Source organism: Gracilinanus agilis, chromosome 2 (assembly GCF_016433145.1).
Source record: "Gracilinanus agilis isolate LMUSP501 chromosome 2, AgileGrace, whole genome shotgun sequence".
NCBI lineage: Eukaryota > Metazoa > Chordata > Mammalia > Didelphimorphia > Didelphidae > Gracilinanus > Gracilinanus agilis.
This window is the reverse complement of record NC_058131.1, coordinates 537,171,437-537,183,581: the sequence shown is the minus strand read 5'-3', so window position 1 is coordinate 537,183,581 and position 12,145 is coordinate 537,171,437. Positions and strand designations below refer to the sequence as shown.

Below are 12,145 nucleotides of genomic sequence, written 5' to 3'. Positions count from 1 at the left end.
TTAACATTCTAGGGAAGTACTGTCCATATCTGCTTTTAACTTGATTCCACTGGCATTGGGTGGTATTGACTGGAATATGCTTCTTTATTTCCACATATATCCCTTCTCATTCATTTACCAATGAAACCTCATTATTTTTGCTAAAAGGGCGATCCAACCATTCTTATTCAGGGAATTTAAAGGCCTTGACCATCTGAATCCAGCCATGATCTTTTACTCCCCTTCACACACTCTAAAGTCCAGATAAAAATGTCTACATGTCTCTTACAAAATGATACTGGATAGGAGCAACTAGGTGGCTCAGTAGATGGAGAGCCAGAACTGGAAATGGGAGGTCCTGGGTTCAAATCTAACCTGAGACCCTGCCTACTATGTGATGACCCTGGGTAAGTCACTTAATCCCAAATGCCTTAGCACATATGCTCTTCTGCCCTGCTACTTAGTATTGATTCTAAAGTGGAAGGTAAGGGTTTTAAAAAAAAGTGACCCTAGACATCCCATCTTAATGTCTTTGCATGTGTAGAACTCGACTGGTATGTACTTCCTTTTAATCTCTGCTTCTTAAAATTCCTAGCTTTGTTCAGATCTCTTCTGTGAAGCTTTTTCTGATTCTCAGATGATTTTGTTTCTCTCCACTAAAAAAAAAATCTTCCTTGTATTTACTTTGTGTCTTTTATATCTACTTGTGTAGATGCATGTATACTGTTTTCCCGAGTAGAATGTAAGTTCTTTAAGGTCAAAGTTAGTTTCATTCCTGTTTGTGTGTTTAGCATGATGCCTGGAACATAATGAGCACTTAACAAATGCTGATTGATTGTCCGCACCCAACATTTTACTGTTTTGTTGAACTGCTCTCGGTGAGGGGGACAATATGTGATGTCAATTAGATGTGAACAGAGTTTTTGAGGTAAGAAAACACTTGTTTTCACTGTAGCGTTTGAAGATGCCAGAGTTAAGAGAGGGAGATTTCTAAACACCAAAGTCTAATTCTTTATTCCATGATCATGAACAATGATAACATGATAATGTAAATACATGGAAAATCATAAAATAATCTTCAGCTCTTCCAGTTGTTTCAACCTCCTTGCCACCTTCAGTGGCATGTGCTATGTTTAAATGATCAATGGTATCATTATTTTGCATTATCACTGAATGAAGTGTTGGTCACTGGGGCTTCTGAGAAAATGCTAAGTACCTTTCTGTTTATGCTTACAAAATATCCCCAACCTTTCCTCTGTTACCACCGAGTCATGAAATATGTGCATAGAGACTTATTTCATTCATGGAAGAGGCTATCATACTGCACTGCCTTTAATAAGATTAAACTTAATAGGAATACATAAAATCTTGCCCTTGGGTTCAGACAATCAACTTTGTGGATAAAATAGAGATGAAAACATGTTGTGGCAATAGTGTTTCTGGGGAAAGGACTGGTGGATACATTGCAAGCTCCCTATTCATCAACACGGTGATGTTGCAGTCAGAAAAGCTACTATGATCTTTGACAAGTCTTCAGAATAAGGACAGTGATCAAGGATGCATTTACAGGCTCTGAGATTTAGAGAGGGAAGGGACATCAGAGGCTATTACATCCTACCCTCTAATTTTACAGATAAGGAAATTGAGGTCCAAAGAAATTAAGTTACTTGCCCTTGGTTGCACAGGTATAAGTAGACAATAGAGTCAAGAATCAAACCCAAGTCCCCTGATTTTAAATCCAGCACCCTTTCCATTGAACTGCACGGGAAATGTCTAGTCCAAAGAAAAGAAGACAGGGAACATGATAACTGTTATTGAATATTTAAAGAGCCATCATGTGGAAAACTGATTAGATCTAGTATTCAGGAGTACAGAATGAAGAGTTGTGATGGTGAGAAAGTGAAGAGATAAGCTTGATATAAAGAAAAACTTCTCAGTGATTGAGCTAGTGGGCTGCCCCATTCTTGGGGGTTACCCCTATCTAGAGGTATTCAAACGACTAGATTATTATCCATTGAGGATACTTCCAAGGGAATTCTGAGTCAGGTGTGAATTGGACTAGATGGCTTCTGTGATCTCTTCTGCTCCTAAACTTCTGTATTCATTTCTTTCCTGCTGAAGTCATGAAGAGAACTTAATGAAATTAACTGGAGCCCAGAGGAGAGTTAGGTGGAAGGAATAAAACCTCTGACATTTGGAGAAAACAGAGGAACCATCATCTTTATTTCCTTCATCCAACAGGGGAAGTGCTGGGTTTAAAGTAAAAAGGACCTGGTTCTGATTCTGGCACTTACAATCTATGGGACCTTGGCCAAGACTCTCTGGGTCTCAGTTTCCCCATCTATAAAATGAGCATTTGAATCAGATGACCACTAAGGTGCTTTCCACCTAAATACATGATCTTATGATTAAAAAACCCTCTGCTTTCTTTACTCACCTCCCTCTCTACCTCCCATCCCTAATATGAGAAATTATACGAAACAAAATATAGAAGAGGTTTAATTTATTGGTTACCCTTGAGAAAAGGTTATATATAAAATTCTTGGAGAAAAATTCTGATCCTATTCAATTACATATCAATAGAAATTCATTTTAAACCAAAATTATTTTTGAATCCATGAACACATAAAAAAATAAGGCACCTCATAGCCTATAGACTTTTTTTTATAATAAAGGAGAAGTTTAAATACATGATACAGTTTATATTAAATATCTTGGGGAATGAGAGATCAACAGAACTTTTTTTCAGTCTTATCCATTAGTTAACCATCCAAATGTTCTCTGCATAAAATTGGCATTTAACATCTTTCCTTAAAGCAATTTTATTGGTGAATTATTGGTGCTGATTTTGGTATTTCCTTTCTGTACATCTTAAGTCTTCACAAATATCGCTTAAAGTCTTTATGAGTATTGCTTCAGAATGTTAACCTCTGAAACATGAAAGACAGATGTCAGCCCCATAATTTTTTATAACCACAATATTTATGTGTGCACAGATACAACAAAGTTTATTATCTCCCTCTGAATAAATAGCATTCCATACAAAAAGCTTTCAACCGCATAGGAGAAGCCAGTGTCTCCTTTGCCCAATTCAGAGGAAGTCATACAAAAGGGAAAAAAAATTGCTCTTATCACACTGAACAAAATATATGAATTAATAATAACATTAAATATCCATATCTTTCTGTTTATTCACATTCCACACAGTGGAAATTATCTCCTTTACCTCCAAATTTCTCTCTTCCCTTATCATAATTATTATTATTAATTTTAATCTTCAAAGAAATGCAGATGACAAAAACTCTTAAAGTATATATATATGTATATATAAAATATGTATTCTAAAAGATGTCAGGTGTATGTCATAATATGCAAATTCAGTGTTTGGCATTATTTTAATAGGAAAGATTGAAATCATGTCTATCTCACTGTCAAAATGAATAAATCTACAGCAAATGCATAAGTGTGTTATTGCATCATCAGTAAGTACCTGATATAATATGTAACCAATGTGGCATTTTAAGAAAATGACGGAAAATAGACTATCCTCATGCTAATCTTCACCCACAGTGGCATAATAAGACAAGTAGAACTCAACTCTCTTTGCTTGCCCAGTTCTGCTTTGAGGGTAGTCATGCTGCTGATTATCCTTGGGAAGTTAATTTTAAGGAAACTCTCTTTACTGGAGCCAAATCCTCCCCAAATGCAAGACTGTGGTACAGGCTACTAAAAGGAAGATTATTGCTGGCCACTTAAGTCATCTCTTTTTAACAAAATCACATGCCTGTGGCAGAGTTAAAACAACAAGAGAAATTCAGTGTTTACTGGTTCTGAATGTTATTTCTCTTCTCTAGTGTGGTTTTACATTTTCGGTCCCATTCTCGTTTCCTCTTCCCACTCCCCATTTTGGCTTAGGCATTTGTGTGCTTAATCAAAGCCATTCTGTTTTCCTGTTTGAGGATTTGAATGAAAGCAAGATTTGGGGCAGGGAGGATTAATACAAAGAGTAGATGAGATGCTTCCACAGTGGAAGCACGTTTTTATGGGTATGGGAAGGGGAGCGTATATGAGTGGGTAAACACCTTGGGTCTCAAATTCATCAGGAAGAAATTGGAAATGAAATTTAATTGGAAAATTAAAAGTTGGAAAAGGAATCCAAAATGAATTCCAGTGTTGGATTTTCAATTCTGTTTCAAAATACTTCGTTCTTATTTATAGCTATTGGGTGGGAAGACTGAAAAAGGTTTCTTGGAGAGTCATCAGTACTCTGAAATTTTTAACTCCTCATCTTTGAGTTTCCTCATCATTCCTATCCCTATTTGTTGAGCTGAGAAAGCAATAAGCAAGAAGATATGATTTTTATGTATTAAACTCTAAACTTTGGAAAAACAGTTTAGTCTCACACACACACACACACAAAACCCAGATCGAGGCCTGCCTACCCTCAGTTCTGTTCCCCTACTGATTTCAGATGAACACTAAGTTAAGAATAACCATTAGTAGTTATCCCGGTTCATTTAGAGCAAAGCAGATGAAGTTGACCAATAGATATTGGAATGACCACACATCAGATATCCCAATATCACCAGATAAGAAACACATTTTCTTATTCTGAATGCCTTGTTTTAAAAACATGTATAAAACAGGGATTTCCTTTAAAATTCCCAACAGAGAACTGTAGAGGGAAATGCTCCTATTCTTAATCTCTCTCTTTGAATCATATGAATAGACAACTTTCCCAGGAGATCTCTGTTCTTCCTCTCTTACCCTTTTTTTCTCTTGCCTCTTCTCTTTTTCTCCCTGCTCTTACTTTCTGTTCCTTCTCTCAAAAATTATTGACTGAAAAACAAAACACCATAACCATAGTGTCGCCAGAAACATCCCTAGCTAAATTAACATGCTATCCCATGCTATACTAAGGCTTTTAAACTGTAATATATTTGACACCTTCAGATCTGGCACAATTAGGATAAGGACTGCCTGAAAGAGCTAAATTTTTTCACCAAAATTCTCATTTACAAAAATAACACTAAACCTGTGAAGAAAGAGAAGAAAATTAAAATTAGTTGAGTCTTCTTTTAAAGAGATTTTTCTATGCCATTTTCTCCATAAAACCTCTACATCTTAGAGAGAAAAAAATAGGTACCAGATCTGAACTCTTGGTAGAGAAGGAGATTTAAGCAACATTTCTCATGATTCCCAGTGGCAAGGGTGGTGGTAAAGGACTCTTTTAGAAGGTTCACTTAATGTATTTTGAAAATATTTGTGTCTTAAAGATTGTATGTTGCTTATGTGCTCAGGGCCGATAATTAGAGTGAGCATGCCAACTCTAATTGATCTTTGGCAATACTTTTCTTTATTCTCTGGGAAAACCAGACTGTTTGGCCTTGGAGAAGATAGTCTAGGGATCTTTTTTTTGTAGGTTGAACAAATGGTGGTAAATATCGGTCAAACTGACCTGGTCAGTAAGTAGGCCAGACACCATGACATGAAATGGAGCAGGGAAAGAGGTGACAGTCCAAAGCTGAACCTGATGTTGAGACCATAAGAGAGTCTCCATTTTATAGGAAATCTCCATGGCCCTGTCTGGGAACCGAATTTAGGGTAATCAGCATCTCCCATATACCTCTACCTTATCATCCTCAATCCTGTGTTATACGAAGGTCAAGTAGCTTCCAAACCAAAGTGACTGATTCTATTCAGTAGCAGAAGGTAGACCTCTTGAGGGCAGAGCCTGTTTCATTTCTGTCTTTGTCTCTCCAGTACCTACCACAGTGCCTGGCATGTAGTAGATTCTTAATAAATTCTTGTTGGGTGAATAATAATAATAATAATAATACAATGATATAATTTTCAGAGGGCTTTAAGCCCTAGATTTGTGGGGAGATAGGGCAGAATAGGAGAGGGGGGCAGATAATAACAGCTTGGTTCTTTTTATATTTTGTGAATTTCAGTGGGCTATTAAAATGAACAGGCACAAATTTGATCTTGGGCTGAGAAGTAATTCAGTTGAAAATATTGCCTCCTACAAACAACGTCAAGAAAATCAGGCCACCATGTTTTCTTCAGGTCCATTTGAAAATGCACAACAAAGCTGAGGGTGTTATGCAAGACATTTACTGAATCCTTGCTTCACTTAGGTTCTGTTTCATGCTGAAAAATATCTTGTCTTCAAAAGGTAATTTTACAGTGTTGTCACATTCAGTTCCCTACATACCCCCTACCATAAATCTGCCAAGTTCATGTGATCATTATTCCTAAATCCTACCTCCTAGACCACTACTCTCCCCTCAGTGTATCTCACCTCTGTTTTCTTGGCCTTCTTTAACCATCTGGAATATTTTTGCAAAGAGGAAAACCAATAAATAAAGACCTTAGCAAGAAGATATCAAGGATGGCTTATGGAGGTAGGAGGGGGCATTGTATGGAAATAGTTATTGATTCTGGGTTTGGAGGCATGGACCAAAAGTTGGAGGAAGGGCTAGTTAGGGGAAGGAGCTTCTGAAATCACTTGTCTAAATCAGCTACAGATGGGAAAGCCAGGCCCTTCCCCACTCCATTAACAAAGCCCAGGGTAACCAACGTCCATGCAACACTCATTCTGAAGAGAATCTTAGATGTCTAAGAAGGCGCATTGAAGGCAGAGGCAAAGCAAGACAACATCCCTGCCAGCCCTGTGATTTGCCTCAGGGAAGTTGTTGGGGATTTGGGTCATCTGCATCATCCCCAAGTGCAACAGATACTCTTTACATAATAGGAGGTGCCCTCCTGAAGAGATTGTTTCATCCCCCATGGTGCCTCTAGACATGCATGCGATGCACCAACGCGCACACAAATACACACATGCATGCTCGTGCCAAAAGGCAGTGAGTGGTTCTTCTTGCATCTGGGATTGAGCATAGGCGGTGCCGAGTTGCCTTGGACTCAGCACGGTGCACGTCTGAGGCTGAGTCATCAGGGTAGGCTGGGTGTCTCGGTCCTAATCCAAATCAATAGATATGCAGCGACACTGCTTCACCCGGGTGACCCTTTTCTTCTTGGTGGGTGGCTGCAATTCAGGGCAATTGAGCGTGACCATCATGGTGGTGAATTTCTTGGGCTTGCAGAAGGAACATGACTGAAAGGAGCCTTCCTCCTTGCGGATGTGCCTGGGGATGTAGAAGGAGTTGCACTGGCCATAGCAAAAGCGGTTGATGATGGTGCGGCTGTTGCAGCCCTCTTCGTGGATGGTTTGCTTGAGAGGCTGCGTCTTACACCAGTCCCGCTTCAGGTATTTGCGCTCCGTCACGTGCAGTGCCTCCTGGCTGGATTCCAGCACCTCCTCCCCTGGCATGGCGGTGCCCCGGCCCTGCCCCCGCCCCCGGTTCCTGGATCCAGGCTGCTGGGGAGTCTGAGTCTGCTCTGAATCATTGTATTGGTCCTTATCAGGAGGTGGAATGGCGCCTTGAGATCCTTTCTTCTTCCCTTCTGTGGCAGACAGCAGGGTGCCCAAGAGCAGAAGCAAAGCCCCCACAGTGAAGGCTGTTCGACCCATCCTAACAGAAAAGGAAAGAAAGAGCAAAAAGGATAATGCAATTATTAATCTCACACAGGAAATGAGTCACCATAGCTATCACATTGGGAGCTAAAGCGATAATAACTAACATCCATATAGTTGTTAATGTTGTTGTGTTCAGCTCTTCAGGACCCTATCTGGGTGGTTTGCCATTTCTTTCTCTAGCTCATTTTACAGATGAGGAAACTGAGGCAAACAAGTTTCCGTGACTTGTGTCTGATGCCAGAGTTGAGGTCGGGGAAAATAAATCTTCTTGACTCCAGGATGGGGGCTCTACCCACTGCTCCACCTGGCTGTCCTGACCTTTATATAACCTTTCATTTGGTCCTTACAACACTCTTTTGATGTAGATGCTCACTCATGCCTGGATTCACTCTCCAAATTCCTTCTCCTCCTCTTCCTCTGCTGCTTTGTCTCCCTGGAGAAATCTTCCACTCTGGCCCTGATCTTTTGATTGAGGACTTCTTCCCCAGGACCACCATATCAGGAAGGAGCCCTATCATGCCCATGCCTGAATTCCCTCTCAGCTCCCTCAGTCTCCAATTCCTGCCAAACTCCCTATTCAAGCTCCTCTGTATTGTCTCCCTCTATTAGAATGTATGCTCTTTGAGGGCAGAAATTGTCCCCTTTATATATTTTGAGGGTTACATTTGTAGCCTCAGTACTTGGCACATAGTAAATGCTTAATATATATTCTATCTCTCTACCCATCCATCCATCCATCTATCTATCTGTCTATCTATCCATCTATCCATCCACCTCTCACCTCTCTTTCTGCAACAACCCTGTGAAACGGTGCTCTTATAATCCCTATTTTATAGATGAGGAAAACTAAGACTGAGAGAACCTTAAATGTCTTACCCTAACTCACACTGCTAATAAATGCCTGAGGCAGGATTAGAACTCAGGACTCCCTGACTCCAAGTACAGCATTCCTTCTATGGTACCATTTATGTAGTTTGTTGTTGCTTTTTTAGAATGAGGGGAAGGCAACTTGTAAGGCAACTTGACCATTTATTCATCTATAAAGCAGATGTTTTCTGTGAACTTTTCCAGCTCTCAAACTCTGTGACAATTTCTGGTTTAATTTCTGCATTGGAGACTCAGTTCATACCCTGAAAGCCCCCTGTGATATTTGCTTGAGGCTATCATGCTACTTCTCTCTTTTAAGCAGCCTGGTATTCTATAAAAAGATCTGAAATGGGGATAGGAGAGATCTAAGTTCAAATCTCATCTCCAATATTTACTAACTGTGCCATTACTAGCAAGTCATTGGCCCTTTCTGAACCTCAGTTTCCTCATCTGTGAAATGAGGATAATAATTTCTATAGTAACTATCCCCAATATGTTAGGATCAAATAAGATAATATATGAAAAGTGTTCTGTGCTCTCTAAATATCAGTTATCATTATTTCCCTCACCTCATTTCCTGATCTCAGAAAAGAGCCATGGATTATCACTATCTTCCCCTTTTCAGCCACATACCCTTTTCTTGCCCTGACTTAAAAATTTTAGATATGAGAAGCAGCCCGTGAAAAGAGAATGGTAACTTTTAAAAATTTCCTTCCACTCCCCACCACAAGAATATAGACTCAGATTCTCTATAGAGCAGAATGGTGAAATGAAGAGTGCTTAATCAGAGCACCAAGGCCCAAATCTAGTCTCTTCTATTTGTTACCTATTTGATGTTGGACAAATAACTTTACCTTTCTGAGTGTTCATTTTCTAATCTATAATAATGGGAAGCTCAGTATCAAAGATCTATTCCATTTCTAAATTTTTGATCTAATAAACAAAAGAATTATCCAAAAGACAATAAAATATATGAAAAACACACATTCCACAGGCCCAAAGATAGTCTTTTCTGCCCTAAGAATAATGTGGAATTGCAATCATAAGCTATCAAATATAAAACCATATGTCAATAAAACAGTATCAAGATTCTAACACAACCTAATACTTTGGGGGAAGTTCAAGACTGAAGCCAATAATATGACATTTTCACTCCAGCTCTGACTTTGGATTTCCTGGCTTTTGTCAGTTTGTGTTACAACATCACTGTTATTTAAACAGAGCAAATTCCGTCCCCCCTCCAAAAAATTAATTTCCTTGTTTTGTCCTAAAAATCTTTTTTTTTCCTTAAAAAATCTAGTGTTAAAACAGTGCATATTTTCTCCAGAGACCAAGATGACTGAGCCAGAACTGTTCCGTCTCCCGGGCAAATATACTTTGTACTTCGGCAACCCTTAGAAGTCTGTGTTATTTACTCAGTACGGCGCCAGTATCTAAAATAAAATTCAAACCAGTCATTGCCCATTTCAGCAGAGGAACACAAGAGATGGCCCCAGGCTTCCACACTAGAGACTCCACTGCAGATACCTGCTGAAAATGGATCCCAGTCCAGTTTATCATTCTTGGGCCCAGTTCCAGATTGTATTACTTATTAATGTTCGGTTGTATGCAATACGGGACATTTAAAATAATAAACACTAGGATACAAATGGTATTTTATGGTTTTCTGAGTGTCTTTACAAATTTAATGCTCACAACTCACCCTGGGAGATAGGGCTATTATAATCCTCATTTACAGATGAAGAAACCGAGGCAGATAGATTAAGCGACTTCCTTGGAATCACACAGATAGTAAGTATCAGAGGATGAATTTTAGCTCAGGCCTTCCTAACTTCAGGGACAATGCTTTTGTCCCCTGTACCATCTTGGTGCCTTGTTCTAGGGGACTTGTTCTAGGGGAAGAATATAGGATCATAGAGTTTAGAGCTTAAGGAAAATCTTGGAAATCAGCTAACCCAACTCCCATCATTTTATACACAAGGAAACTTAAACCAAGATGCTAATTGATTTCCCAAAGGTAAATAGTCACATAGTAAGAAGGACTAAGTAGCTAACGTAGCTCACAACCAAAATCTTCCCAGGTCTGCTGACACAATGACAATTGAACCCAATTAGCCCAGTAGAAGTAGAAGGAGAGAATGGCTTAAAAAAGCAATAGAAGGATGGGGTATAGGATTAGCTAGTTGTGTTGACAAGGGCTCTCCATTCATCCTGTGACCAGCAATAGATGTGCTTCTTTAATTTAACCCTTTTTCTCTCTGACCAGAAGAAAATGTTTCTCTTTAAAGAGAACTATTTTACAGTGGCTGCTGTTTCAAATCAAGGTGGGCGGGAAGTGAAGAAGTAGAATGAAATTATATAGAGACAATTTTCTAACTTTTCCTCTGCAATATGAGAGGAAAATAAGTGAATAAACTAGATGTATATTTTCCCTTCACTTGTGAAAGGACTACTTTCTCATTCCCATTTTACAGAGATGACACGCAGCAGCAAGGCAATATGCCTTGTATAAATTCACCACCCAGAGTAAATCAGTGGCAAAGCCCAGACTAATGCTCAAGGTTTCTAACTTCCAGTCCAGCAAAGTCTCTGCTAGGCTGGCCAGCCTCCCAATGCATGCCTTACTTTTTCTAAGGAAACTCCAAAGTCCATTAGTTTTATGAACTGGTCTTGGGCCAAATTCTGTGGGTTTTATTTTCTAATTGAAGTCATTTTTATTCACTATTATGGGGCCAAAAAGAAAGCAGCAAGTTCAAAACCATGTTTCACTTGTCAAATACTATATAAAAGTCACCAAATATGGTTTTTAATTTTATTTTGGGCAGGCTCTTTTTTTTCCCTATGGGATCACGCATGTCCCATAAGTCAAGCCTGGGGTGGAGGCTTTGTTTTTTCTTAATTAAAAAAAAATTACAATTTCTCAGCTTAAGATTTAGTGGTCTATCACAGCCTGGAAAAATGGCTATGAAATGTTTTTTCTTAAAAAATAAAGGTGTAACTACTATTAACTTTAAAGGTCTTAAATGTAGTGTAGTGTAGACCAGTGATGGGCAAACTTTTTAAAGAGGGGGTCAAAGGAAAGAAAATGCTCATCTGTCAGTCTGTCTCTAAGGCAACTCTTGCAAAGTTTCATTGTATTGTATCCTGCTCATTGTATTCGTCAGATTAGGAATAATGTGGAGTGGTGGAATAGAACATTTCAGGGGGGCCAGCATCTGGCCTGTTGGCCATAGTTTGCCCATCACTAGTGTAGACCATTTGAATTCTTAAACATTATAAATAGCTGTTAAAATAGGAGTAAAAACCAATTTTAAATATTTCAATCGACTGAGGCCTCTGTTTCCTGCAGGCCAATAGTACTCTGAAGAATATGGTGTAGAAAGTGATGTTGAAAGCTCCGTTCCCTGAATCTTTGCGATAAGTTACAGTCAATGCTGTTAACTGTAACTAAAAACCCAGAACTTTGAGTTTGGGCCCTGTTGCATCAGGGTTAGAATTCTCTACTCCATTACTCTTAGTTGGAACATTCCCCACTCCCACCTTCCAACTCTTCTGCCCAACACTGTATTTTTTAAAACAACATGAACATGAAGGGGGACCAATAAGACTTATGGATCGTATCGCCTCCATTAAATCTTAAACTCTATGAGGAGCTGCATCATTTTTCATCTTTACATCTCAAGTATGTAACACTATGCTTTTCACATAGTAAATGCTTCAATAAATGCTATCTTCATTCATTTTAACATCCCAAAGAAC

At 39.0% G+C, this 12,145-nt stretch overlaps 1 protein-coding gene across 3 annotated transcripts; it reads right to left on the bottom strand.

The window, feature by feature from the left end:
- Window positions 1-6,958: 6,958 nt before the first annotated feature.
- On the bottom strand, window positions 6,959-7,513 carry GREM1 (gremlin 1, DAN family BMP antagonist). Of its 3 annotated transcripts, none has more exons than XM_044662228.1 (2): window positions 7,402-7,513; window positions 6,959-7,278 (listed from the first exon to the last, which is right to left on the bottom strand). In XM_044662228.1, the coding sequence occupies exons 1-2, from the start codon at window positions 7,511-7,513 to the stop codon at window positions 6,959-6,961; spliced, it is 432 nt and encodes a 143-aa protein (XP_044518163.1). The 3 variants fall into 3 exon arrangements, with proteins under 3 accessions (XP_044518163.1, XP_044518164.1, XP_044518162.1); XM_044662229.1 differs by having other exon boundaries at window positions 6,959-7,276; window positions 7,487-7,513; XM_044662227.1 differs by having other exon boundaries at window positions 6,959-7,513.
- Between the last annotated feature and the right edge of the window lie 4,632 nt (window positions 7,514-12,145).

What these genes read in the sequence shown, in the direction of transcription:
- GREM1 (XM_044662227.1), bottom strand. Translation starts at nt 7,513, where the DNA reads ATGGGTCGAACAGCCTTCACTGTGGGGGCTTTGCTTCTGCTCTTGGGC.